We start from the raw sequence: 26,226 nt of genomic DNA on the forward strand, positions 1-26,226 counted from the left end.
CAAGTGGAACACACGAGTTTAGTGCATCTTTGATCATTTTGTTAAAAAAAAAGTTATATCGCCTAAAGTCTGATCTTTGTGTTTGCATGTGTTAAATCATGTTAAATCATACATTAAAGTACTAACAGAGGGTTAATGATGGGGCTGTTTCAGCCAACGAGGCAAGCTGACGATGGCCTGGTGCCGTACCATCAGGCTAGTATGCCAATGATGGCTGCTATGGCACAACAGGTACAAAAATTCATTTTTTTCAATCACTTTCGTTTCATTTGTGACGTCTTCAATTATCTTTACTCAAAAAAAATTAGGACAAACAAAACGTTTTATTACAAAAGTTTATTAAAAATTGATATAAATTGTTTAGTATTTAAATTAATACTTTATTTTTAGATCCGAGAATATCGTTTTCTCTAGTTTTTTATAAAGTATTTTATTTTTTAGATCTGAGAATATCGTTTTTTTAATGAGATTTTTTAGAAATTTTACTTTTCAAGTTTCACTGTATTAATAAAAAATTTTATTTATAGCAACCTCCACATCCTGGCGGTAAGACAAAGGAGAAACTCTCAGAAGCTTTGAAATCGTGTAATGACATTCTCAAGGAACTGTTCTCCAAGAAACATTCGGTAATTATCAATTTATCACTGAAGACATTAAATTTAAGTTTATTAATTTAATTATTCATTTTTATTCAATAAATTCAACAATTTAATGGTGATTTAAATTTTGTTTTCAGGGTTATGCGTGGCCTTTTTATAAGCCAGTGGACGCTGATCTTTTGGGTCTTCACGATTATCATGAGATCATCAGGAAACCAATGGATCTTGGTACAGTGAAGGTGTGTATTTTATTCTAAAAACTCTTGTGTAATTTGTAGCTATATTAAAAATTGAAAACATTTATTTCTATATTTAGAAAAAGTATTGATTCGTTTAGAAAAAATATTCATTTTTCTAGAAAAAGTATTGATTTGTTTAGAAAAAAAATATTCATTTTTCTAGAAAATGTATTAATAAATTCGGTTAGAAAATGTATTAATTCGTTTAGAAAAAATATTCGTTCGGTTAGAAATAATATTCCTTTGTTTAGAAAAAATATTCGTTTGTTTAAAAATAATATTTTTTCTTTGTTTAGAGAAAATTTTCGTTTGTTTAGAAATAATATTCCTTTGTTTAGAAAAAATATTCATTTGTCTAGAAAAAGTATTCATTTGATTAGGGAAAATATTCATTTGTCTAGAAAAAGTATTCGTTTGATTAGAGAAAATATTCATTTGATTAGAGAAAATATTCATTTGTAGAGAAAAAAAATTGCAGTCTTTTTCGAAATTAAAAAATGAATTTTCCTTTCAGACGAAAATGGACAGTCGAGAGTATAAAACAGCTCAAGAATTCGCCAGCGATGTGCGACTTATATTCACCAATTGCTATAAGTACAATCCACCGGATCATGATGTCGTCGCAATGGCGAGAAAATTACAAGACGTTTTTGAAATGAGGTACGCTAAAATACCCGACGAACCATCGGGCACTGTTGTTGGAATAAAGGGCAGCAGTACAAGTGGCAGCAGTTCAGCGTCTGAAAGTGATAGCGAGAGTGAAGACTCCGAGGAGGAATTCCAACGCTCTCAGAAGCTTGTTGCCTTACAGCAGAAGGTAATTTTCCATCATCTCCAATTTCAAAACAAACACATTCTCAAATTTCAATTTTTCAATTTACAATTCTTTTTTTAACATTTTCAAAGAAATTAAAAGCTCTGAATTTAATGATTGAAACTATTTTGAATCTAAAAACTAGAAAGAATTTTTTAAAATCATATTAATTTAGAATAAGTTAAATTATAAACCTTTGAAGAATTTAATGATTTTTAATGAAATGAAACGATTTTTAATCTACAAAGAAAAAAGAAGTTTTTAAAATCAAATTAATTTAGAAAAAGTTAAATTATAAATCTTTGAAGAATTAAATGATTGAAATGATTTTGAATCGAAAAAAGAAAAAACCCAGGGTTGCTACGCAATCTGGAAAAATGGAAAACCTGGAAATGTCAGGGAATTTTATAAACCTTGAAAAGTCAGGGAATTTTTATCGAAATCCTGGAAAATTGTTTTCTAAAGTTATTGTGTTTATTCTTGAAATAGAATTTTACTTAAATATTTCAAAATTAATTCAATTTTACAAGAGTTGCGTTTACAATTTTCGTAAGTAGATGAACTTTAAAAGATTTTGATTTAAATTTGTAAAATTTCAATTTTAAATGAATTTAATAAGAAATATAAAAAAACTTAGTTTTAAAAAATTTTTAAACTAAAATTCTTCATAAATTAGTTAAATCTTTTAATGTATATTTAACTGATTATTAAAAATAATGGATTTATAGAAGAATTTGAGTTAAAAACACTAAAACAAATTGAATTTTGAAGCAATTACAAATGATTGCAGAAATTCAATTATTTTCAAAAGTAGTAAAATTCTTCTCAGAAATCCAATTATTTTCAAAAATTCTACGCAAGCATTTAATTATTTTCATATATTATTTAATTATTTTCATGAATAATAACATTTTTTACAGGTATTCAATTATTTTCATAAATAATAAATCTCAATGCTGAATTTCAATTATTTTTAATAAAATTTTAATGGAATTCCTCGGAAAAAGTTTTTATTCTTAAAAATTTTATTAAAATTTATAACAGAAATTTAATTATTTTAATAACTTTTGCTACAATTTATTTATTAGAATTTAAGTATTATTTTCAATAAATTATTAATTAAATTTCTATACTGAATAAAATTATTTTCAAAAATTTTAGTGTAGTTCTTTGCGTAACAATTCAATTTTTTTCAAAATAATTTTAATAAAATTCTTTGCAGAAATCCAATTATGTTTAAAAATTTACAAAATTTCAATTATCTTTATAAATAATAAAAATTTTCTCCGAAATTCAATTATTTTCAAAAATTCTAATAAAATCGTTAGCAAGAATTCAATTATTTCCATAAATTATAAAATTCTTCTCAGAAATTCAATTATTTTTGAAAATTTTAATAAAATTCTTTGCAACTATTCAATTAATTTTATAAATAATAAAATTCATCGCAGGATTTCAAGTCTTTTAAATACAATTTTACAGGAATTATTCAAAAAATGTAATTATTATTAAAAATTTAACTTCAATTCCTCGAAAAAATCAATTATTTACAAAAGTACTAGAAATTTTCACAGGATTTTAATTACTTTCAAATATTTTAATAAAATTGTTCCAAAGAAATGAATTATTTTAAATACAATTTTAATTAAATTTTTTTGAATAATAGAATTATTCTTTTAGATTTTAATAAAATTCTTCCCAAGAATTCAATTATTTACATAAATAATTCTTCGAAAGAATTCAATTATTAAAGATAAATAACAAAATTATTCCCGAAAATTCAATTCTTTTCAGGCATTTTAATAAAATTCTTTGCAAAATTCAATTATATTTTCATAAATAACAATATATTCATCACAAGAATTCAATTATTTTTAAAAGTAATAAATTTCTTCTTGGAAATCTAATTATGTTTAAAAATTTCCAAAAAATTTCGTCAAAATTTCAATTATCTTTATAAATAATAACATTTTTTTCCGAAATTCAATTATTTTCAAAACTTTTAATAAAATTCTTGGCAGAATTTCAATTATTTTTTATACAATTTTCATTAAATTTCTCGAAAAATGCAATTATTCTTGAAAATTTTATTAAAATTTGTCAAGAGAATTCAATTATTTAAAAATTTGTTGATAAAATTCTTTATGAAAATTCAATTTTAAGAAACTTTTAATTGTTTAATAAAATATTTATTTTTATAGTTAAATAATTGAATTCTCGTAGAATTTTCTAATAAATATTGATTTAAAAATGAATTTCAAATTAAAATATTTTGGAATAAAAAATTAAAATATATCTTGGAATATTCGAAATTTTCATAATTTTAATTAAGAATTCTATAGAATTAATTTTTCTCAATAAGTTTAGTGGAATTTTTTTTAATTAATTGAAGTTTTTAATTTCTAATATATTTAATTAAAGAATTTCAGAATAATCGAAATTTTGTAAAATTAAATTGTGAACAAAAGAATTTGAAAATTCACCAAGAACTTTTTAAAAAATTGAAAAAAGAAATTGACTTGAAGAAGAATGTTAGTTGAAAATTCTAGAAATGAATAATCGTAATGATGAAAATAATTTTTGATGAAGTTACAGTAACAAAGTAGCAAGTTTTAATTATTATAAAACATGAAGAAAGCGATCACTCCGAGTCGAGGATTCGGAGTGATTGATATCTTCATGTTTTATAATAATATTCTTATATGTTATTGAATTTCAAATTTTTGAATATCTTAATTTCTATAAAAAAAATGATTTAATATTTATTTGAAAATGATTTAATTAAAAATGAAATGATGTTTTTGAATAATTTTCGTTTTAAAAACCTGGAAAAATTAAGTTTTTGACGTGGAAAATATGTAAAAGTCAGGGAATTTGAAAAGAGCAAAAGCGTGGCAACCCTGAAACCAATTTTCGAGAAAATAGAAAAAATAATAGATTAAATTTTATTTAATGTAAATTTTAATTATTTACAGTTGAAAGCCGTACAGGAACAGGTAAGAATGCTGGCGGAGGAATCGACGAAAAAGAAGAAGGGAAAGAAGAAGAAATCGGATAAGCCAAAATCAAAGCCAATGAGTAATAAAACGCCAAATCTCATTGGCAGTCACAGTGGTGCCATGAAAGAATTAATGAAGCCAAGCGCTGGAATTTCAAATGTTGCCGATAATGTTACGGCCGGTATTGGAAATGCACCAATTAATGCTGGCGATATGAAAATGCCAGCAGGCGCTGGTGGTGATATTCATCATCCAGCAATGGCTTCCGTTGGACCAAACAAGGCCCATGCAACGGCAAATCTTGGACATCATATGCCACCGGCGACAAATGCAAAAACGAAAGGCAAAGGCCGAGGACCCGGTAAAGCTGCAGCAGCCAATGCAGCGACAAAAAGGCCGAAAGCCAATAGTCGATCGGCTGGTAATAAAAAGAAAAACGTTGGCAATCTATTGCCGCCAATTCCATTTGATTCCGAGGACGAGGATAATGCCAAACCCATGTCCTACGATGAGAAACGTCAACTCAGTCTCGATATTAATAAATTGCCTGGTAAGTGACACATTATTATTTTTCCTTTCTTTCAAGAAAAAATAAAAATTTCTATTTTTTATTTCAAGTTTAAAAAAAAATTCTATTCTTTTCAAATAGGGGAAAAAAGTCTAAAAATTACAAACTTATGTAGAACTTGCAGTATTTAGCTTTTTATTTACTAAAACCAACTATTTACTACTTTTTTTACGATTTGCTACTATTTGAATATTTTTATAGATTTGCGACACTAAAAGCTACACTTTTCATTGTTTTTTTGTCTTTTTCCTTTAAGAGAGAGAATTGGCACAAATTTAAATTCGCTAAAATTTGAAATAAATGAATTATTCTCAAGTTTTCAATAAAATTTTCAGATTCAATTAATTTTAAACAATTTTCGAAAAAGAAAAGATTTCTATTCTATAAAAGAATTTTAATAAAATTCTTCGCGAACATTCAATTATTTTCATAAATTATAACATTTTTACAGGAATTTAATTAATTAAACATTAAAATGGCATTTTCATTAAATTTTTACAATTAATAAAATTATTTAAACAAATTTTTATAAAATTCTTCTTATAAAAACTTTTATAAAATTTTTTATTAAAAAAAATTTTAATAAAATTCAACATAAGAATTAAATTATTTTCAATACAAATTTGAGTGAATTTGTCGAAAAATTTTGTATGAATTCAATTATTTTCATTAATAATAAAATTTTTCTAGTGAATTCAATTTTATTTTTATAAATAATAAAATACTTTAGATTAATTAAATTATTTTGAATAGAATTTTAATAAAATTCTTTGGAGGAATTCAATTATTTTCATAAATTATAAAAAAAATGTACAGTAATTTAATTTATTAAAATGCCATTTTAATAAATTTTTTTCAAAACAAATTATTTAAATGAATTTTTATAAAATTCTTTTTCTAAAAAATGTTATAAAATTTTATTATTAAAAACAATTTTAATAAAATTCAACATAAGAATTGAATTATCTTCAATACAAATTTATGTGAATTTGTCGAAAAATTTCGTAAGAATTCAATTATTTTTATAAATAATCACATATTTCGAGTGAATTTAAATTAATTTTTATAAATAATAAAATACTTTAGATTAATTGAATTATTTTGAATAGAATTTTAACAAATTTGAGTGAATTTGTCGAAAAATTTTGTATGAATTCAATTATTTTCATTAATAATAAAATTTTTCTAGTGAATTCAATTTTATTTTTATAAATAATAAAATACTTTAGATTAATTAAATTATTTTGAATAGAATTTTAATAAAATTCTTTGGAGGAATTCAATTATTTTCATAAATTATAAAAAAAATGTACAGTAATTTAATTTATTAAAATGCCATTTTAATAAATTTTTTTCAAAACAAATTATTTAAATGAATTTTTATAAAATTCTTTTTCTAAAAAATGTTATAAAATTTTATTATTAAAAACAATTTTAATAAAATTCAACATAAGAATTGAATTATCTTCAATACAAATTTATGTGAATTTGTCGAAAAATTTCGTAAGAATTCAATTATTTTTATAAATAATCACATATTTCGAGTGAATTTAAATTAATTTTTATAAATAATAAAATACTTTAGATTAATTGAATTATTTTGAATAGAATTTTAATAAAATTCTTTGCAGAAATTAAATTATTTTCATAAATAATAAAATTTACTCTTGAATTCAATTATTTAAAGTCCATTTTTCATAAAATTATTACAACAAGATCGAATTGTGAAACAAATTTTTTATAAAATTCTTCACAAGAATTAAAATTTTTTTATAAATAATAAATATTATCGCAGAGTTTCAATTATTTTTAATTCAATTTTAAATGAATTTCTCGAAAAATTCAATTATTATTCTTAAAAATTTGTTGAAATTCTTCGAAAGAATTGGATTATTTTAATAAATTTTAATAAAATACTTTAAAAGAATTAAGATTTAAGAAATATTCAATTTTTTATTAAATTATTTTTGTTTCTACATTTAAATAATTGAATTCCCTCAGAACTTTCTAATAAGAATAGATTAAAAAAATAAATTTTATTTAAAATTCTAGATAATAATTGTATTTATTATGAATTGTTAGAAATATTTAAATTTCAACAGATTTTGAAATTGAAATCTTTGAAAATTTTAATTGTTGAAATACTGGAATGTTATTAAAATTTTTATTTTAAAAAAAATTTATTATTTTCATAAAAAATGACTAAAGTTTTAAACAATTTTAATTTAAAAATTTCAACAACAAAAATTATTGAATTTCGAAGAATTACAGTTGTGAAATTTTTAGAAATTGTAAAATTTTGAAAAGATTTTACACAGTAATCATTTAAAATATTTTAGTTCCTATGGAGAAATAAATACATATTTAAATATTAATTTACCAAAATTTCTTCAAGTTTTGAATGTAATCTTGTTTGGAAATTATGAAAAAAAATTAGTCTTGAATAATTGTACAAATTAAAATGCTTTGAAGATTTTTAAATTCCCGCGTAAATAATTTGAAAAGATTAAATTATATTTTCAATTATTTGTCAATTTTTTAAAAGTTGAAGTAAATATTATTTTTTTTACTTTTAAAAATTATTTTTAAATATAATTGTATTTTTGAAGAATTATAAACTAAAATTTAGAAAATTATAAATTTTTTGTAAAAATGTAGAATTTAAGTTATTAGCAGATTGAGAAAAAACGTAAATATTTTTGATGAAGATTGGAAAAAAATGAAAATGATACTTTTGGGATTTTTTGTAAATCGTCTAAAATGAGTTTCTTCAAATTTAATTTTTCGATAGCTACTTTTTTACTACTTTTTTTCGGTCTTAAAGCCACTTTTTTGATAGTTTTTTAAAATTAATTATCGAGTACAAAGCCTGCGTTGTCTAATTTTTACAAAATAGAAAGAAAACTAAAAGAAAAAAAATTTCTTTTGCTTCTTTACAGGTGATAAACTGGGTCGTGTTGTGCACATAATTCAGTCCCGTGAGCCGTCGTTAAGGGATTCGAATCCTGACGAAATTGAAATTGATTTTGAAACCCTAAAACCATCGACATTACGGGAATTGGAAAATTACGTTGCCTCGTGTCTTAGAAAAAAACCACGTAAGCTCTACTGTAAGTTCCGTACCAACGTCATGCAAGGACCATTCGACTGTATTTTTTCTTCTTTTGTGATCCACGTTGTGTTTCACTTTTATCATATGGTGATCAAGTGAAAATGAAATGATTCATTGATCTCCTGTTTTTTTTTTTAAATTGGAGTGTCTCCAGTTCGTGTTTTTTAGCCAAGAAAAAAGAAAGAGAGAGAACCTTTCCAAAATATTTCTAACTGTTTTTACGCGTCTCAATTTATTATTATGTGTCTTTTCTCTTTATTACTAACGATATTAGAATTCCTTTAGAGAAGGTCCTTATTGACGTTTGTGGGGGAAACTACATTTATTGCATCTACTTCTTCCCCCTTTTTTTGTGTTTTTCAATTAATTTATTTGTTTGCTTTTTGTAATTTGTGTTTGTCTATTTTTCCTGTTTTGAAATTTTTTGTTTTTACCTTACTTTGTCTATTTTTACAATACTTTGTCTATTTAATTACTTTTTATTTTTTAATTTCGTTTACTTTTTGTTTTACTTTTCAATTTTATCGTTTACTTTATTTTTGTTATTTTATTTTTAATTTTTTTTTAAATTTTTTTAAAAAAGTTTTTAACTTTGGTTTTTATTTTGTCTACTTATTATTTTACACTATTTCTTTTAAGATATTTATAAAATTATTTTTGTTTTGTCTATTTTTTTCTCTATTTCGTCTAATTTTCAATTTTTTGTCTCAAATCTTGTGACAAAAAATTGAAAATCGTTTTTTTCTTACAAAAAAAGGGGTTTCAATTGTTATCAAATGAACTTGAGAATTAAACGAGTTTCACATTATTATGTTTATAGATAAGAAACTCAGCGGCAAATCTAAGGAAGATCAGATGGCTGAGAAGAAGCAGGAACTCGAAAAAAGATTACAAGACGTTACGGGCCAACTGGGAAACGTCAAGAAGGCTCCCAAAAAAGGTGCGTTTCTTTAATTACTTAACATAAATTAATGAAGTCGATTATTAATTTCTTTTACTACATAATTTTTAATGCAATTTCATTAATTGAACATTTAATTACGAATCTAATGCAGAAAAATAAGTGTAAATTTCCCTTTCTAATTTATACGGAAAATTCTTTATTCTCAATAAAAGGAGAATTTTTTTACTTCCTAAAAAAGAAAATGCAGAAAAATAAGAGTAAATTTTCCTTTCAAATTTATACGAAAAATTCTTTATTCTCAATAAAAGGAGAATTTTTTTACTTCTTAAAAAAGAAAAAGAAAATTGGAAGAAAATAAAAATTAAGAAAAAGGGTAAGAAAATAAAAATAAGAAAAAGAGAAAGAAAATGAAAATAAGAGAAAGAGGAAGAAAATAAAAAAGAAAAAGAAGGGAAAAAATAAATAGGAAAAATTTTAATTAAATTGAATAAATTAAAAAAGTTTACGAAATTAAATAAAAATTTTTGAAACTAGAAAATAGAAATAGAAGTTTTATATGTAAATTTCAATGAAAGAATGTTTTTAATGTTTAAAATTCTAATAAGAATGCGAAAATGAAAATGATAAAAACTCAGATTTAAACTCTATAAGAGGATTTAAATTATTCATTGATGGAAAAAAAGGATTTAAAAGTAACTTATTCATGAAAATATTATAGATATAAAAGTGAAAAGATAAATATCGTGGAAAAAATTCAATGAAGAGTTAAATATTTATTTTTATTGTTAAAAATAAATATTGAATTTGCAGTTTTTTTTTATTATTGTGCGTTCGTTAGAAGTTCATTGAGAATTATTTTATCTTTAGCTCCTGTTGGGTATGTAGGGCAGATAAAAAGATATGAAACGAGTACTGGTATTGATTTTTCTCAACTTCCTGGTGGGGAATTATTGATTTTATAATATTTCACAATTATACAAGACATATTTTACGATTTAAGTTCATATTTTACTTTTTTATATGATTGAAAATTCGTATTAGGGGCAAATGAAATAATTTTGATTTAATAATTTTTCACAAGGATTGAAAAAAAAATGAATCGAAAATATTTGCAGAAAATTATTATTAATAGTAGCAAAATTTATCGCTTGGTAAAATATTTACCGAGTGAAATATTTTTATATTTTTATAAATTGATTCTTTATCTTCTTTATTCTCAAATATTAAATCAATATAACATTATTAATATATTTTTTTCTCTAATATTTTGAGCTATTTTTTAACTTTTTGAAAGTTATTTTTTGAAATTTATTTTTAGCTATTGTTTAACTACTGTTTTTAGCTATTGTTTAGCTACTGTTTAACTATTTTTTAGCTATTTAACTATTTTTTAGTTATTTTTAGCTATTTTTTTAGCTGATATTTTTTAACTACAGATTTTATAATAATTAAAATGTTTGAAACAAGAAAATATAAATTGAATGAACGGAATGTTTGAATGTTTAAAATTCTAATAAAAGAATGCAAACTAAATAAAAATTCATTGATATTTACAGAAGACAGTAGTAAGTCAGTAGACGTAGTGGGAACTGCTGGAACTAGTGGACCTTCGAGATTGTCAGCATCCAGTAGTAGTAGCAGTGACAGTGATTCCAGTAGCAGTTCTTTATCTTCGAGTTCCAGTGATTCTAGCGACAGCGAAGCAGGTTAGATATGAACAAAACCTCATCTAACTGTTGCCACTATATTAAAAAAAAAAACAAACAAACCCTCACTCGGGAACAAAAGCAAAACAAAACGACCTCCTTTTTTTTATAAATGAGAAAATGGTCGTTAATATTAAATTATAAAAAATCAACTTTAATTTTCCTACGAATTAAAAAATTTTTGAAGGGATTATTTGCGATTGTTGTGAATCAACAGTCAAATAAATATTTGGTGTTATTTCTCGTTTTAGTTTTTAAAGAAAAATTTTCATTAGTTTCTTTTTTAAATTATTTTTTGTTTTACTCTCACAAAAGCACAGATTTGTACTTCGCGTTTTCTATCTAAAAATAAAAGTTCTGTACAGACAATACTATTTTGTACACGCTTTAAAGAGCACTTTTTTAAATGCAAATATTAGAGTAAAATTTAAATATAAAAATCATGTCTTGCTTAGATTTCGTGTGAAGAAAAAAAAAAAAGATTTTTTCATTTTGTAGTGGAGAATTCGTGTTTTTTTTCTCTAAAAAATTTAATCTGGTTTTTGTTCTTTTGAAATTCACCACACCAAGATTAATATTGAATCAATTGAAATTGTACATTAAGTGATAAATCGAATTGATGAATTTAATTATTAAAAAAACAAAGTTAAATTATTGATTGATAATAGTTAAATTCGATGTAAATTAAGTGCAAAAATTTTATGAATTAATAGATTTACGATTAAAGAAAAATTTTTATTATAAATTAAAATAGAATTATAAATTTTATTATACTTATTAAACGATTTAATTTTTAATAATGAAATTAATAAATTATAGTTAATTATGAATTGTAGATTTAAAAGAAAAGATTATAAATTATAAATTATAAATAGTAAGTAATGGGGATATTGATTAGTTAATTTAATTGATCAATTGAATTGTATTTGATTAAATTAATTAAATGATCTGAATTTGAAACATTGAAAAAAATACAGAGTCTTAGACTAATTGGCAATTTGTTAAACAAATGGCCATTATTAAAAACAAATATATTATAGATAAATCACGACTGATAGATTTTGTAAATTTATTTTCATGTTTCAAATTTTTTATCGAAAAATCTTGGTTTGGTAATTTCTTATTAATTGTATAAAAAAAATTTAGAAAGAATTGAAAAAAAATAAATAAAAAAACAAAAAAATAAAAAATAGCAATAATGAGACTCGCGCAATGTCCAATTAAACAAACTAGATTTAGTAAATGAAAAGAATAAGTGTCATGGTGGAAAAAAACAAATTTTTTAAAAAGTAGTCCATTGACCAAATAAATTGACTGCACAAATTCATCGCAAATATCTCCCAAATAAAAAGAAAAAAAGTAAAATATTTTCTTTATTATATTTATTAGGACGGCGTTACTGATGTGGTAAAAATTAAAATTACTACGTTACGTTAATGCAAATGTGTAAAAAAAGAAAAAAATAAGAAAAGTGTTGAGTCTCGATTGTGCAAAATTATTATTAATATTATTATTATTATTATTATTATTATATTATCATCGAGACTCAATACAGAAAAATTTACGATGTTTTGTTTCTTTTTAATTTAATAATTAAAAATAATAGCAATAATAATATTAATAATGGAACATGAATCTTAATGGTAAGAAGAAGGTGAGCTAGTGGAGTGCAGACTGTGTTTTGAGGATACCATATATAAATATAAATATATAATGCCATGTCAGCTTATTTCAAGAACGATGATTCGCAAATTAATGACAATTCAGTTCTTTTCTCTTGCTCTGTTGATGTTGACGGTGTAAAGTGTGTCATCATAAAAAAAAGCAAAAAAAAAATAACCAATATGCAAAAAAAATAAATAAATAACTCGAGGAGTACGTCGATCTTTGAGATCGAGCCAATAAATTTTCAATATTAAAAAAAAAAAAATAATTGCGGTATCAAAGACCGACGCCTCTGTTTTTAAATTCTAATGCCCTGCTAATTTCATGCTTTTTTCGTTCAATGAGCAGAGCATTAAAATAATTTTTTTTCTCACGTCAAGCTTCTTTATACTTTTATTTGCATCTTAATTATTTTTTTCTCTAAAAAAAATTTTTTGTTTTTTTTTTCTAAAAGCACTAATTTATGTCCTTTTTTCTTATTTTTGTTCTTTTTTTGTGACAATACAACATATGCGTGTACCTTCAACTCCATCGTTACTAATGGAATGGCTAAATTCCGTTCTCGTCAATTTGCAAGTGGACAACAAAAGAAAATAAAGAAAGTGAAGTTTTCTCAAGCTTCACGATAATAACCAGGCAATGACAATATTAAGGGGACTGATAGCAAAAAGAAAAATGATAAATAGTAAAATAAAACGAAAAATAGTAATAATAATAATAATAATAATAATAATAATAATAATAATAATAATAATAATAATAATAATAACAATAATAATAAAATGCAGACAATGTGTATTGGTGGCTGGATCTTTGAATTAGCGCGTTGTAACTTTTCGGACCAGTTTGTCAATTATTTAGTCATTATTAAATATAAACTGTCACTGCCGATCCAGAAATATAGAGAAAAATGAGAATAGAATAGAGAGAAAGCAAAAAAAAATGAAACCCTCTTGAAATACTCCGATAAAAAAATACTTATACGAAATTAAAAAAATAATTTCGGATTTAAAAAAAATTATTATAGATAATTTTTCGACTTTACAGAATTTTTTCTCTTCTGAAAACTATTGCAATGTGTTTGCAATTTTATGTTATCCGTGCTACTTTATTATTTTTACTGTAGCATTTTTAGCTAATTTTAATTTTCCTTTTTTTAGCATTTTGAGTTCATTCGGGTTTTTTTTAATCTGCATGTAAAATTTTTGGTTTAGAGGACAAAAAAAATTTTTTTTCTTTTTTTTTTCAAAAGAATATTTTTTTTATCCTGGTGCTTTTGAAGAATTTTTGAGGGTATTTTAACATTTTTGGAAGTGGGGTGGAAAAAAGAAATGAGATAGCGAGAAATGGAAGAATAAAAAAATAGAGAAACAGAGGATTTGGAGAGAAAGAAAGAGCAAAAAACGGAGCAAGAAGGGAAAAGAAAAAAATAAATAAATATTAACCAAAGGCAAAGAAAAAATAACTTTTTTTCCGATTTGTTAACAAAAGCGCACTGGCCTCCAAACACATTGTTTGCACTCCGCTAAGCTTTGATCCAATGATCGTTAGAATCGGTTAGAGAAAAAAAAATACAAATTGATCAAGCGAAGCAAAAAAAATTGTTTTTTTCGACTTTGTGTAAAATGACTCGATTCGACGATTACTGCGATTAGAAAAAAAAAGAAAGCGGAATTTTTTTTTTCTTTTCTTTGAACCCGTCCTATTTAAACAATTATTAAGAAGCCTTTTATACGTGTTTAAAGAAAGTTTAATTTTAGGGATATTTTGTTTTTATATTTCTATCTGTAAAAATGTCTGCTCCATGATAGTGGTTTTTGTTGAAATATCATGTAAATTTAGTCCTTTATATACATATATATATAGCAAGAAAAAAAGTACATATTATAATAAAAAAGAAAAAAAAGAAAGAAAAACCAACGTTATGGACGTAAATCGGCATTAATCGATTTGTCATTTTGTAGTCGAAAAAAGTAATATCACAATTTACTCGAAGAAAAACGAAAAATTGTTTTTTAGAAAATGTTGAAATTTGTCGATCGAAAAATTTTTGTTGTGCGCAAAAATTAATACTAAATAACGAAAATGTTAATTAATTGAACAAATATAAAAAGTGAATCAGAATTGATTAAATTAAAAAATTAAATCAATTGAAGAAAAAAATTGAAAATCGAAAAATTAATTGCGAATCAATTGTAAAATTTATTGCAAATCAATTGCAAATCGAAAAATTAATTGCGAATCAATTGAAAAAAAAATTACAAATCAATCGAAAAAAATTGCAAATCAATTAAAAAATTAATTAAAAATTAAATTAAAAATCTTAAATTCTAGAGAAAAAAAATTGGAACGAAAGGAAAAAATGGATATTTCGATAAAGTTGTGATTTTACTTGAAAAAGAGATGTATATCGATGGTAGTAACTCAGAAGCGTACTTAAGAAAAAAAAGCAAAAAAAGAACAACGTTAGTTGACGGTCGTAACGTAGGAAATTGGGAAAAATCCCCTTTAACCGAGGAAGATTGGAAAAAGAGAAATTTCGAAGTATAAAAATGTACTTGAAAAAAATTTTTTTCTTTTTTTTTTTATTAAATTTAGCTAGAAGATTATAAATGAACAAATTCAATTAGATAGATACATTTTTAAGGAAATGCATCCATTAAGATACAATCATTGTTAGTTTGTAATAAAAAAAATATGCGGTGAATAAGGGCATTTTTTACGATAAATAATTTTACATATTTTACCATAAAAAAAAACAATTTTTTGCATCCTTTTTATATGAAACGCGTAAAAATTAAAAAACAGTTCTTCGATTCCTCTTCCTCTTTTTTCTGCCCATTTTAATTATAAATATCTGTTTACAATATTAAATTCTTCCTTCTTCTAAATGATCGTCAAGCCGATCGATCGCAAAAACAGATCTAACGACCTAAATATTTTATTAAATATATAAATACAAAAAAAATATATATATATATATGAAAAAAAATTATAAATATTATATATATTATACATACTTCCTTATTTATACTCACAACATATTGTCTACGTTTTCGTACAGCGTTCCATCTGTTTTGTGCGAATCTAACGTCGAGAGAAAAAAAAAGAATAAATAAAAAGTACATTACCCCAAGAGACGCATTTTTTTTTGTACATAAATGAAGACTAATATATCATTAAAAGAAAATATTAATTCTAGTGATAAGTTATACTCGTGAAAAATACAGAAGAAAGGTATGGTGAAAAGAAAAACGTTAAAAGCAAAACAATTTTTTAAAATTGCATTATTCGTAATTAAAAAAAAATATCCTTTCTTACTGACACATTTTGTGTAATGTTTAAAAAAAAGGGATGTAACGCCGTGTTTATTGTAGATTTAATAACAAGAAATAAAAAAAAATGAATGAATAAACATAATTACTCCGAGTAGTCTTTTTTTTCGAGTCGAGGTTGGCTCAGAAAAAAAAAATTAAAAATATGGTGGTCCAGCTCGATTATATTATATAAGTTAAGAGAAATAATGCTGGAACTCCTTCTCGATGTTTTTTTTGATAGTCCGCCGATGTTTGCTATTCTTCCATTTCTCTGACTTTTTTTTTCAATAAGCGAAGAGTAATATTATTAAATATTAAAAATTTTCTTTTTCTCTCTCTCTTTTTCTCTCTTTGTAGAAATGATTAAGAAATGAAAAAAAGACACCGAGCAGGAGATTCTTGCCACCGATCTCAATAATGTGCTAACTACGACTCAAATTTAGTTTTCATGAATTTTTTATTGTATACAAATGGTTTTAATTTTTATTTACCGATTTAATTAAGAATTTTATTTGATTCTACGAGATGAATTTTTTTTTTTTTTGCGAGTTTGATGGTTTTGTAGTCAACGTTCTTTTGTAATCATTATTATTATCATCATCACAACGATCCTCATCGCGATTTATTATTATTCTTCTCATTCTTCTTATTATTACGAATTATTATTATTATTATTATTATTATTATTATTATTATGAATTATTATTATTATGAATTATTATTATTATTATTATTATAATTATAAATAATTATAATTGTAATTAAAATTATTAATTATTAATATAATTAATATTATTTATTATTATAATTTATAATTGATAATTATTAATTACTTTTATCACAATTGTTAATAATTATTAATTATTATTATTATAATTACCAATAATTATTAATTATTATTACAGTTATTAATGATTATTAATTATTTTTATAATTATTAATAATTATTACAGTTATTAATAATTATTAATTATTTTTATAGTTATTAATAATTATTATTATTATTAATTATTATTATTATTATTATTATTATCATCAGCATCAATATAGAATATTTGTGAAGGGACGACAAAAAAAAGTAAAGATGGTAAAAATTATTTGAGACGAACGCTTGTTGAGAACGTTTTTGTACATTTTGATAAAATGTTCCAAACGAATCAGCTTCTTCGGCGAAACGTGTTTTTTTTTCTTCTTTTTTTTTGTCTGTGGGACTCTTTGTGGATATTTGTCCAAAAAGAGAGTGAGTGTGTGTTTCTGTGTGTATGTGTGTATGAGAATTGTTCTGCGCATTAAGATTTTTTAATATAAAAAAAAGTGAAAAAAAAGAAAGAAACGTGAAATGAAAGTCCACAAAAAAAAGGCATACAATTGAGATATTTAAATTAACATTGTTGTACACAGTGATACAATTATAATATAAGTATATGAATAAAAATCTATTAGAAAATAATTGGCGAATTGTTGTTTAATTTTGCGAGATCATCGAGAAAATTTATTTTTTTTTGTGATGTGAATTTTTTTTTCTCGACTAAATTCGATGTGTCGAATTTAAATGAAATTTTCCTTTCTTAGAGAGGAAGAAGTTTTTTTTGTGAAACTGGTATCCTCTTTCTCTCTGCACACTAGCTCTCCGATCACTTCTATAAAAAAAAAAAAGTGAACTTGAAAAATGAAAATTTTTTTTATTTGCACTTTCGGTTAGACGCAAAAATTACGTTCAATTTCAGGCAATTCATCGAATCGACCGCCACGAAAGAAAACCAAAAAGGGTACGATGACACCTGGACCACCAACGACCACTGCACCAACTGTGGTACCACCGGTGAGAATTCCTTTTTTTTCTGAGAGAGAGAGAGAGAGACTGAAAGAAATTTATTGTCAAATTCCAAGGGATAGACGATTTTTTCTATTTAGGAATTTATTTTTAGTTCTTTTTCTTTCTTTTTTATGTCATTATTTTATTTAAATTAATTTTTCATGCTGAATTTCAGTAAATCAGAGAACAAAATTATTGAAAGGGGAAATTTTAATTTTTTTTTACGAAAATCCGAATTATTTTATTTTCTATACTAAATGTGAAATAAATTTAATTTCTATTTAATTTTTAAGGGACATTTTTAATTTCAAAAAAGGGAAAATTTATTTTATTTTTTTCTACTGAAATCAGAATTATTTTATTTTCTATAATAAATTTTACTGGGGACAAAAAATTATCGAGGGGAATTTAATTTCAAAAAAAGGGGAAATTTATTTAATTTTTTTCTACTAAAATACGAATTATTTTAATTTCTGATTCTGAATTGGTAAAATGAATTCCAATTCAGTATTGGAAATTAGAATAATTCGTATTTTAGTAGAAAAAAAATTGAATTCTCAAGGGGAATTTTATTTTAAAAAGGGAAAAATAATTTCTTTCAGTTGAAAAATAAGTAAATTTCAAAATATTGTCAGTTTTGATTTTTTGAAAATTGATTTTTTTGTATATTTTTATTTTCTATTTTCGTAATGTTATAAGTATTTTTTTATTTTCGTATTTTTGTATTTTTATGTATTTTTATTTTTTATTTTCGTATGTCTGTATTTTTGTAGTTTTTTTTTATTTTTGTATTTTTTATTTCCGTATTTTTAATTTTCGTATTCTCTTATTTTTGTACTTTATTTATTTTTATATATTTGTATTCAGTTTTCTTTAATTTTATTTTCAAAATTCGTTAATTAGTCGCAGTATTTTTTTATCGATTGAAATTGTTCTCTTTTTTTTATTTCTTGAAAAATATTTGAAAACGGTGATTATTTAATTGATGCAAAATTTATAGGCGACTAATTTAAATCATACCGGTGGTCTTCTAATGAATAATCAACCATCGACGAATTCCACGGGACCAGCGGCAAAACCAACAATCACGCAGGCAAATAATATTCCAGCTGAACAAGGTACGAAATAGTTTTTAGACATTCCCAGGGCTCGGAAGAAGAAAATCGATAGGTTGCAGAAAAAGTGGTGTCTAACGAGCAGTGAACTCTTTTTTTTTGTGATTCTCAATTCAGAACTGATGATGCTTTGTTCTTAAAATCCTAAAAATTCAAAATTCTCTTAAAAAACGAATTTATTTGATTTTTAATGATTTTTTTTATCGATAGACAATTGAATCGAAAGTTTTTAAATTCCAAAAAACGGAATTAAATATTTTTATTTTAAGAAAAATTTATTATTTATTTTAATTTATTATTTCAATTTTAATCGAATCCACTGTCAATTGAAAATTGACAATAATCGAAAAGTAATTTTTAAATATTAACCATTTTTTTCGAAATTTCATAATTTCGAAAACTTGAAAAATACATTTTTAATTTAAAAGTAAATTTATAATTTATAAATTTCAATTCTAAAGAATTTTTTAATTTTTAATTCAAAAATAAATATTTGATTCTTAATTTTTTAATTAGAAAATAACATTTTGATTTCTACATTTTTTATTAAAAAATATTTTTTTTTTATTTTTAAACCATATAGAAAGTTTTTATTTTAGTTAAAAACGTGAAGGAAATTTTTTATTTACTAAAATAGAGAAACGAAATTGTAAATTTATTTTTTTGATGTTTCATTTCGTTAGACATCACAAGAAAATAATAATTAAAATGTATAATAAACATGGACAAATCAAGTTTTTATGAGTGATTTTATAGGGTGTTTGAAATTTTACTTCTTGAATATTATAAAAGTTAGAGTGAGAGAATAATTTCTTTTTTTGTTTCTTATTCTTTTAAAAAAAATATATAACAAAAATATTCTTTAGAACAAATTATTAATTTAGGAAAATTATTACCAATTATTACTGATAGAAAATATTTATTATTACGTTAAGTCGCCAAGCGATTTGTATTTTGGTTTTTAATTCGCTTAATTATATTTTCACCTCTTACTTAATATAAATATTAAAATGACAAAGTGATTTTCTCCCAGTTTTGAAAGTATGATATAAAATTTCGATTTTTATTTCTAATTACAAATTCATAATACAAAATTTTATATTTTTTATAAATTTATTGATTATTATTGATAAAATATTTTACAATTATATAAATTATAGAATTTTAAATTAAATTAATTAAATTAATTTTATTTTTAATTGATATTATTTGAATAAATAATATTTAATAATATCCAATATTAAATATTTTTTATTTATTGATAATTTCTATAAAATGATATATTAATAATAATATTAATAATAAATTGATTTTTTTTTGTTTCGAATACAGTTAATGAAATATTCCAATTTATAACGAATTCTCTAATAGAAATTTCGAATTATTTGTACAATTAATTCAGGGTTATTAAACGAAAAATTGGTCGTAATAAAGTAGTTGAAGATTTAAAAAAAGATAAATGAAAAAATAATAACAATATTGTATACCTAACAATTTTGCAGGAGAGGGGTATTATTTAATATTTAAATAAGATACATATTTAAATGTATTGTAGATGAATTTTGTATTTTACATTTGAATACTTCAGTACTGCTGTATATTGAATTTGTTAAATACATTTTTTTGGAAACTACTTTTAGAGTAAAATCTTTATTAATGCTACCTTTTATTTATCAAAAAAAAAAAAAAAATAAAAATTATATTCTCATATTTTTTTATATTTTTTTTCATTTCGAGAAAACGGCTTTATTTTATCACATTCCTCTTTATTTAATCCTCACTTACTTTACAACAGCCGTCTTATTTTTGAATTTTTTTTTCATTTTGTATTTTTTTCAAAAATTTTTCCTTCAATTTTTCTTAATTTTTATTTCAATTTCTTTTAATTTCTTTTAAATTCTTTAAAATTCTTTTAAATTTTTCTTCACTTTACTTTTAATTTTTTAAATTTATAATTGAAAAATTAGGTTTTTAATTAAAGAAAATCTTGTGTTTAATTTTTGAATAAATTTTGTTTTATTAATTTTTGAACAAAAAAAAACATCTCGCAGTATTTTTTGTTTTTTGAAGAAAAATTAGCTTCTGTTTTTATTTCAACAAAAATGAAAATGATGTTTTTTTATTAATTTTTGAAAAAAATCTTGATTATGAAAAAAAATCGCTTCAAGTTTTTAATTATTGAAAACTTTTTTTGTTTTTCTTCTTTGTTTTCAATTAGACGTTATTAAGGACCAATCGTAGCCTAGAATTTATTGTATAAATATTTGAATTTCCTTCTTTTTTCTTTCTTTCATTTGTTTATAGTTGACAAATTTTTATTTGTGAGAATTATTTTATTCTTTTCAAAGTAAAGAAAAATTGTAAAAATACAAAAATTTTTTTTAAAATTATTATGATTGGTATAAGAAGAATTTTTTTTGAACCAACAATTATTATTTAATTGAAGAATATTTTTTTTTGTTTTAAAAAAAGTATTTTTATTTAAATATTTTTTTTGCAGAGAAAATTTGTTTTGAAAGATACAATTTTTTGGAGAAGACATTTTTTGGAGAAAACTTTTTTTTTGAGAAAGCTTTTTTTTTTGAGAAAATAATTTTTTTTTTAAAAACCATTTGTTTTTGGAAAAATGAGTCGATACTGAAAGAAAATTCCTGTAGGTGCAGCTCCACAACAATCAATTGCAGTTCCACCGGCGACAGTTGGACAGACAATGCCAATAGCGAGTCACAGTTCGATGCCAGCTCAGCCAGCCCGTCCAGTTGCGATGGCCACTGCGGCACCAATTAAAAAACCAACGCCACCACCACCGCCAGCACCGCCGGCTAATACGAATACCACTACTTCCTTATCGGTTCCAACGCCATCGCCAAGTGTCACTCCAACGAATATCAATTCCACCACCACGAGTACCGTCGCCTCTTCGCTAATCATATCGCCCGTTCTTCAGCCCCAAACCACAATTGTCAATACCTTCCCGAATCCAACTACTCCCACAATTACCACGGATTCAATTGCTCTCAATCAGCCTCAGGATCTTTTGCAGCCATACAATACTCTAGGTAGTTATAGTCTCCAATCGAGAAGAATTAATTTCAATTATTTCATTTATTCAAAATTTATTCATTACTCTTTTTTTTATTTTACACGCTTCGTACTCGTCTACTAAAACCTACTATTTACTCAATTTTTTACAATTTCCTACTATTTGGATACTTTTCTTTTTTTTGGATTTGTGAAGCAAAAAACTACTTTTTTCTGTATTCGAGAATTTGCACTACTTTAAATTCGCTAAAAGTTGGAATTAAGAAACTATTTTCAAAAACATTAAGAAAATTCTTAGAAACGATTTCAAAAATTTTAATAAAATTCTTTCGAAGGATTCAATTATTTTCAATATTTACTATTTTAACAAAAAATTTCCTCAAAAGAATTCAATTATTTTCATAAATAATAAAATTCTGCCCACAAATTCGATTATTTTCAAAAATTTTAATAAAATTCTTGTCAATCTTCGTAAACAATAAAATTCTTCGTAAAAATTCAATTATTTTTATAAGTAACAAAATTCTCCGGAGGAATTCAATTATTTTCTAAAATTTCAATAAAATTCTTTTCACAAATAAACAAAAATTTGCATAAATATTAAAGTTCAAAGGAATTTCATTATTTTTAATTTAATTTTCAAAAATGTTAATAAAATTCTTGTCAAGAATTCAATTATCTTCATAAACAATAAAACTCTTCGTAAAATTTAAATTATGTATCTTAATAAATAATCAAATTTTTCTTAAAAATTCAATTATTTTAATAAAAAATAAAATTCTTCATACGAATCAATTATTTAAAAAAATTTCAATAAAATTCGTTACAAAATTTCAATCATTTTCATAAATAATAAAACTCATCGCAGGATTTCAATTATTTTTAATACAATTTAAAATAAATTCCCCAAAAAATGCAATTATTGTTAAAAATTTTAATAAAAATACTTGAAAAAATTCAATTATTTAAAAAAATTTTGCTACAATTTGTTTATTAGAATTTAATATTTATTTCCAATACATTTTTAATTCAGTTTGATTAAAAAAAAAATATTATTTAAACAATTTTAATGATATTCTTCGTAACAATTTATTTATTTTAAAAAATGTTGACAAAGTTCTTTATAAGAATTCAGTTTCCAGAAATATTCAATTATTCAATAAATTATTTATTTATTTATAATTATTTGAATAATTGAATTCTTGTAGAACTTTCTAATATGAATTGATTTAAAATTGAATTTCAGTTAAAATTTTAGATAATTGAATATTAGAAACGTTATATTGTGAATTTTTTAGAAATAATTAAATTTCAAAAGATTTCTTGAATTGAAATCTTTGAAAATTTTAATTGTTGTAAAACTGTAATATTTAAATTTTTATTGTGAAATAAAATGATTATATTTTTGAATAATAATATTATTTAAAAGTATTCTAAAAAATAATATTGAATTTTGGAAGAATTACAGTTGTAATTTTTAGAAATAATTAAATTTCAAAAAAGCATTACATTAAAATCATTTAAAATATTTGAATTCCTGTCGAGAAATAAATAGGTATTCAAATATTTATTTTTAAAAAAATTGCTTTATTTTTGAATACATAATTTTATTTACGAAATTATGAAAATTGAGTCGTCGAATTTAATTTTTTGATAGTTACTTTTTTACCATTTTTTCAGTCTTAAAGCTACTTTTTGGTACTTTTTTTAAAATTAATTATCGAGTACGAAGCCTGTTATTTTATCAAGAATTTTTTTTCAGCAATTCTCGAGTTTTTTTACTTCTCTTTCTCTTTTCTATTTTTTTTATCAAGAATTTTTTTTTCATCAATTCTCCAGTTTCTTTTACACTTGTTTTGAGTCGAGAGAAAATAATTAATTTCAATTATTTCATTTATTCAAAATTCATTCATTTCTTTTTTTCTTTTATCAAGAATTTTTTTTCATCAATTCTCGAGTTTCTTTTACACTATTTTCGAATCAAAAGAAAATTCATTTTAATTATTTCATTCATTAAAAATTCATTCATTACTTTTTTTATTTTATCAAGAATTCTTTCTTCATTAATTCTCGAATTTCTTTTACACTCGTTTCAAGACGAAAGAAAATACCAAATTTCTTTTTTTTATCTCTCTAAGAATGAAATTTTTTTTGAAAAGGACATTTGTTTAAAAAAAAAATTATTTTAATGATAAAATTGTTTTGTTGCAAAAAAAATAGTAACGGTGCCGACAACGCATTCAAATTTGGATCAAGCACTCTCGGCATTAAAGAAGGAGCCACATATTCCAATGCTTCAAACATCGCATGGGTCGAGTAATAATTTATTGAATTTTTTGCCGGACGTGAAATCATCGATGAATATGTTGTCGTCGAGTATGCCGGCAAATATGGGAATGGGCAATATGAGTATGGGCGGTTTGAGTTTGAATTTACAACAGGGACTCGCTCAAATGTCAATGCAAAATCAACTTGACAATCTTCTTAATCAAAGTAGTGGTCTACAAAATTCCCATATGTCAATAACGCAACAGCATTCGAATGGTTTTTCAAATATGAAACGTGAAAATTCCCCATCAAATATGTTGAATAATAATGGAATAACGGGATTTGGAATGAATATGCCAAGTATGGTGGCATCGATATTTGATCCAATAACGCCACTTAATACCAGTCTGCCAATGCAGATTTCACAGTTACCAGTTAGAAAGGAGGAGAGATCCTCGTTGCCAATGAATCAACCGCAAATGCATCCTAAAATAGACGGTGAGTTGGGATTTATTTTTTTTTTTTAATAATTTTAATAGGGAAAACTAACAATTAACAAATTAACAACTCTGCTTTCTCTAATGTCGCAAATTCCTCTTACGATTGGAAAATTTTTTCTTTCTCTGTTTAAATTACATAATTTAATTAAATTCTGTTCCATTTAATTCAAAATCTTCAATTAAAGGAAATTTTTTCTACTATAAATTAAAACGATGAGGAAAAAAATTCGATTTCACAAAAAATGGGATTAAATTTCAGTCTTTTGGGAAATTAAAATTTATTATTTTATTTAAGTAAATATTTATTACATAGGTAAAAGATTAATTAAATTATTATTTAAATATATCTATTTTTGAAACTAACATTACTTCAATATTTTTTTATTATTAAAATTGAATTATTATTACTATTTAAAAATTCTCGGAGTAATATTGAAGAAATTTCGGAATTCGACGCTTTCAATTTGCTTCTTGCACGTAGTGTTATTTTTTTTTGTCTTTTTTTTCCTATCTATCACAATATGCTAACTGCTTACTAATTCTCTTTATGATGCTGGTCCTCTAGTGGGAGGTTTTTTTTCAGACATGGCAGCTCTGGGATTACCGCCAATGAGTAATCATTCCAGTTCTCAAAAGATGGAGAAAAAAATGAGTCCTCCTGATTCGAAAAATTCTGCCTCTAATTTCGCATCGGCATTTAAAAATAAGGTAATGTATTTTTTAATCGCCCTTTTAATTAGTCCTCAATTATAGAAGACAAAATTTAATAATACTTTATTAAATAAATAAGCTTTCAATTTATTGGTATTATGCAAATTTCAAATTTTTTGTTATCAAATATCAACTTCAATTTTTGAAGTAATAAAAATTAGTTTGTCTACAATAATTTACAAGTAAATATTTGAAATTTTTACAGTGTTGAATTAAATTTATTTAAGTAATTTAAAGGATATTTTTAAGACCAAATATAGAAAAAGGAATTTTTCTTTTTAATTGTAAAAATTGTTCGATTTTCTTTTTAAAGACTGTGGAGCAGAAGCTTCAAACCGCGTGGTCGTCATTGGCACAATCATCGAGTCCACAATCTACTGCTGGCAGAGGCATTATGAATGCGGCCACTGCTGCTGATACTTTTAATCAATTCAAGAAACAAGCGAAGGAAAAGAACGACAGGGTAAATATAATTTATTTTTAATAATAATTATTATTCTCCTTTAGAAAGAAAAAATAATCATCAAACAAAAATTCTTCGCCTTCATCATCAATAATGCAAATTCATTTTCCATTTTCTCTTTTAATTATTCTATTTTGAAATTGAAAGAAACTATTATACTAATTTTTTTAATTTACAAAAATAAATTAAACAATTTCATAATTAGAATAATCAGAAAAATTATTTGAATAATTATTTATTAAATTATTCCTATTGTCAAAATAAAAAATTGACAATTCAAAAAATTGTTCAATAATTCAATTTATTGTCAATGATGAAAAATGTCAAAAAGGTGGAATTTTTTCTCTAATTTCCCAACAATTGGAATTCCGATAATTTAATATTTTTT

General features: G+C 23.1%; 1 protein-coding gene across 12 annotated transcripts in view; it reads left to right on the plus strand.

The window, feature by feature from the left end:
• The window catches only part of LOC122506934 (bromodomain-containing protein 2-like), a 45,489-nt gene that overhangs the window by 14,043 nt on the left and 5,220 nt on the right, over positions 1 to 26,226 (plus strand). For 8 of the 12 annotated variants that reach the window (XM_043619371.1, XM_043619374.1, XM_043619368.1 and 5 more), the window contains 14 exons: positions 154 to 231; positions 528 to 626; positions 737 to 838; positions 1,353 to 1,655; positions 4,628 to 5,201; positions 8,159 to 8,329; positions 9,152 to 9,271; positions 10,792 to 10,941; positions 17,651 to 17,745; positions 18,740 to 18,857; positions 21,512 to 21,913; positions 24,117 to 24,662; positions 25,230 to 25,372; positions 25,689 to 25,838. In XM_043619371.1, coding sequence (XP_043475306.1) covers positions 154 to 231; positions 528 to 626; positions 737 to 838; positions 1,353 to 1,655; positions 4,628 to 5,201; positions 8,159 to 8,329; positions 9,152 to 9,271; positions 10,792 to 10,941; positions 17,651 to 17,745; positions 18,740 to 18,857; positions 21,512 to 21,913; positions 24,117 to 24,662; positions 25,230 to 25,372; positions 25,689 to 25,838 — 3,051 coding nt within the window. The remainder of the gene's footprint in view (positions 1 to 153; positions 232 to 527; positions 627 to 736; positions 839 to 1,352; positions 1,656 to 4,627; positions 5,202 to 8,158; positions 8,330 to 9,151; positions 9,272 to 10,791; positions 10,942 to 17,650; positions 17,746 to 18,739; positions 18,858 to 21,511; positions 21,914 to 24,116; positions 24,663 to 25,229; positions 25,373 to 25,688; positions 25,839 to 26,226) is intronic. The other 4 variants (XM_043619369.1, XM_043619375.1, XM_043619370.1 and 1 more) reach the window with 3 other exon arrangements.

The sequence above is a fragment of the Leptopilina heterotoma genome, unplaced genomic scaffold (assembly GCF_015476425.1).
Source record: "Leptopilina heterotoma isolate Lh14 unplaced genomic scaffold, ASM1547642v1 Lhet_44, whole genome shotgun sequence".
Lineage (NCBI taxonomy): Eukaryota > Metazoa > Arthropoda > Insecta > Hymenoptera > Figitidae > Leptopilina > Leptopilina heterotoma.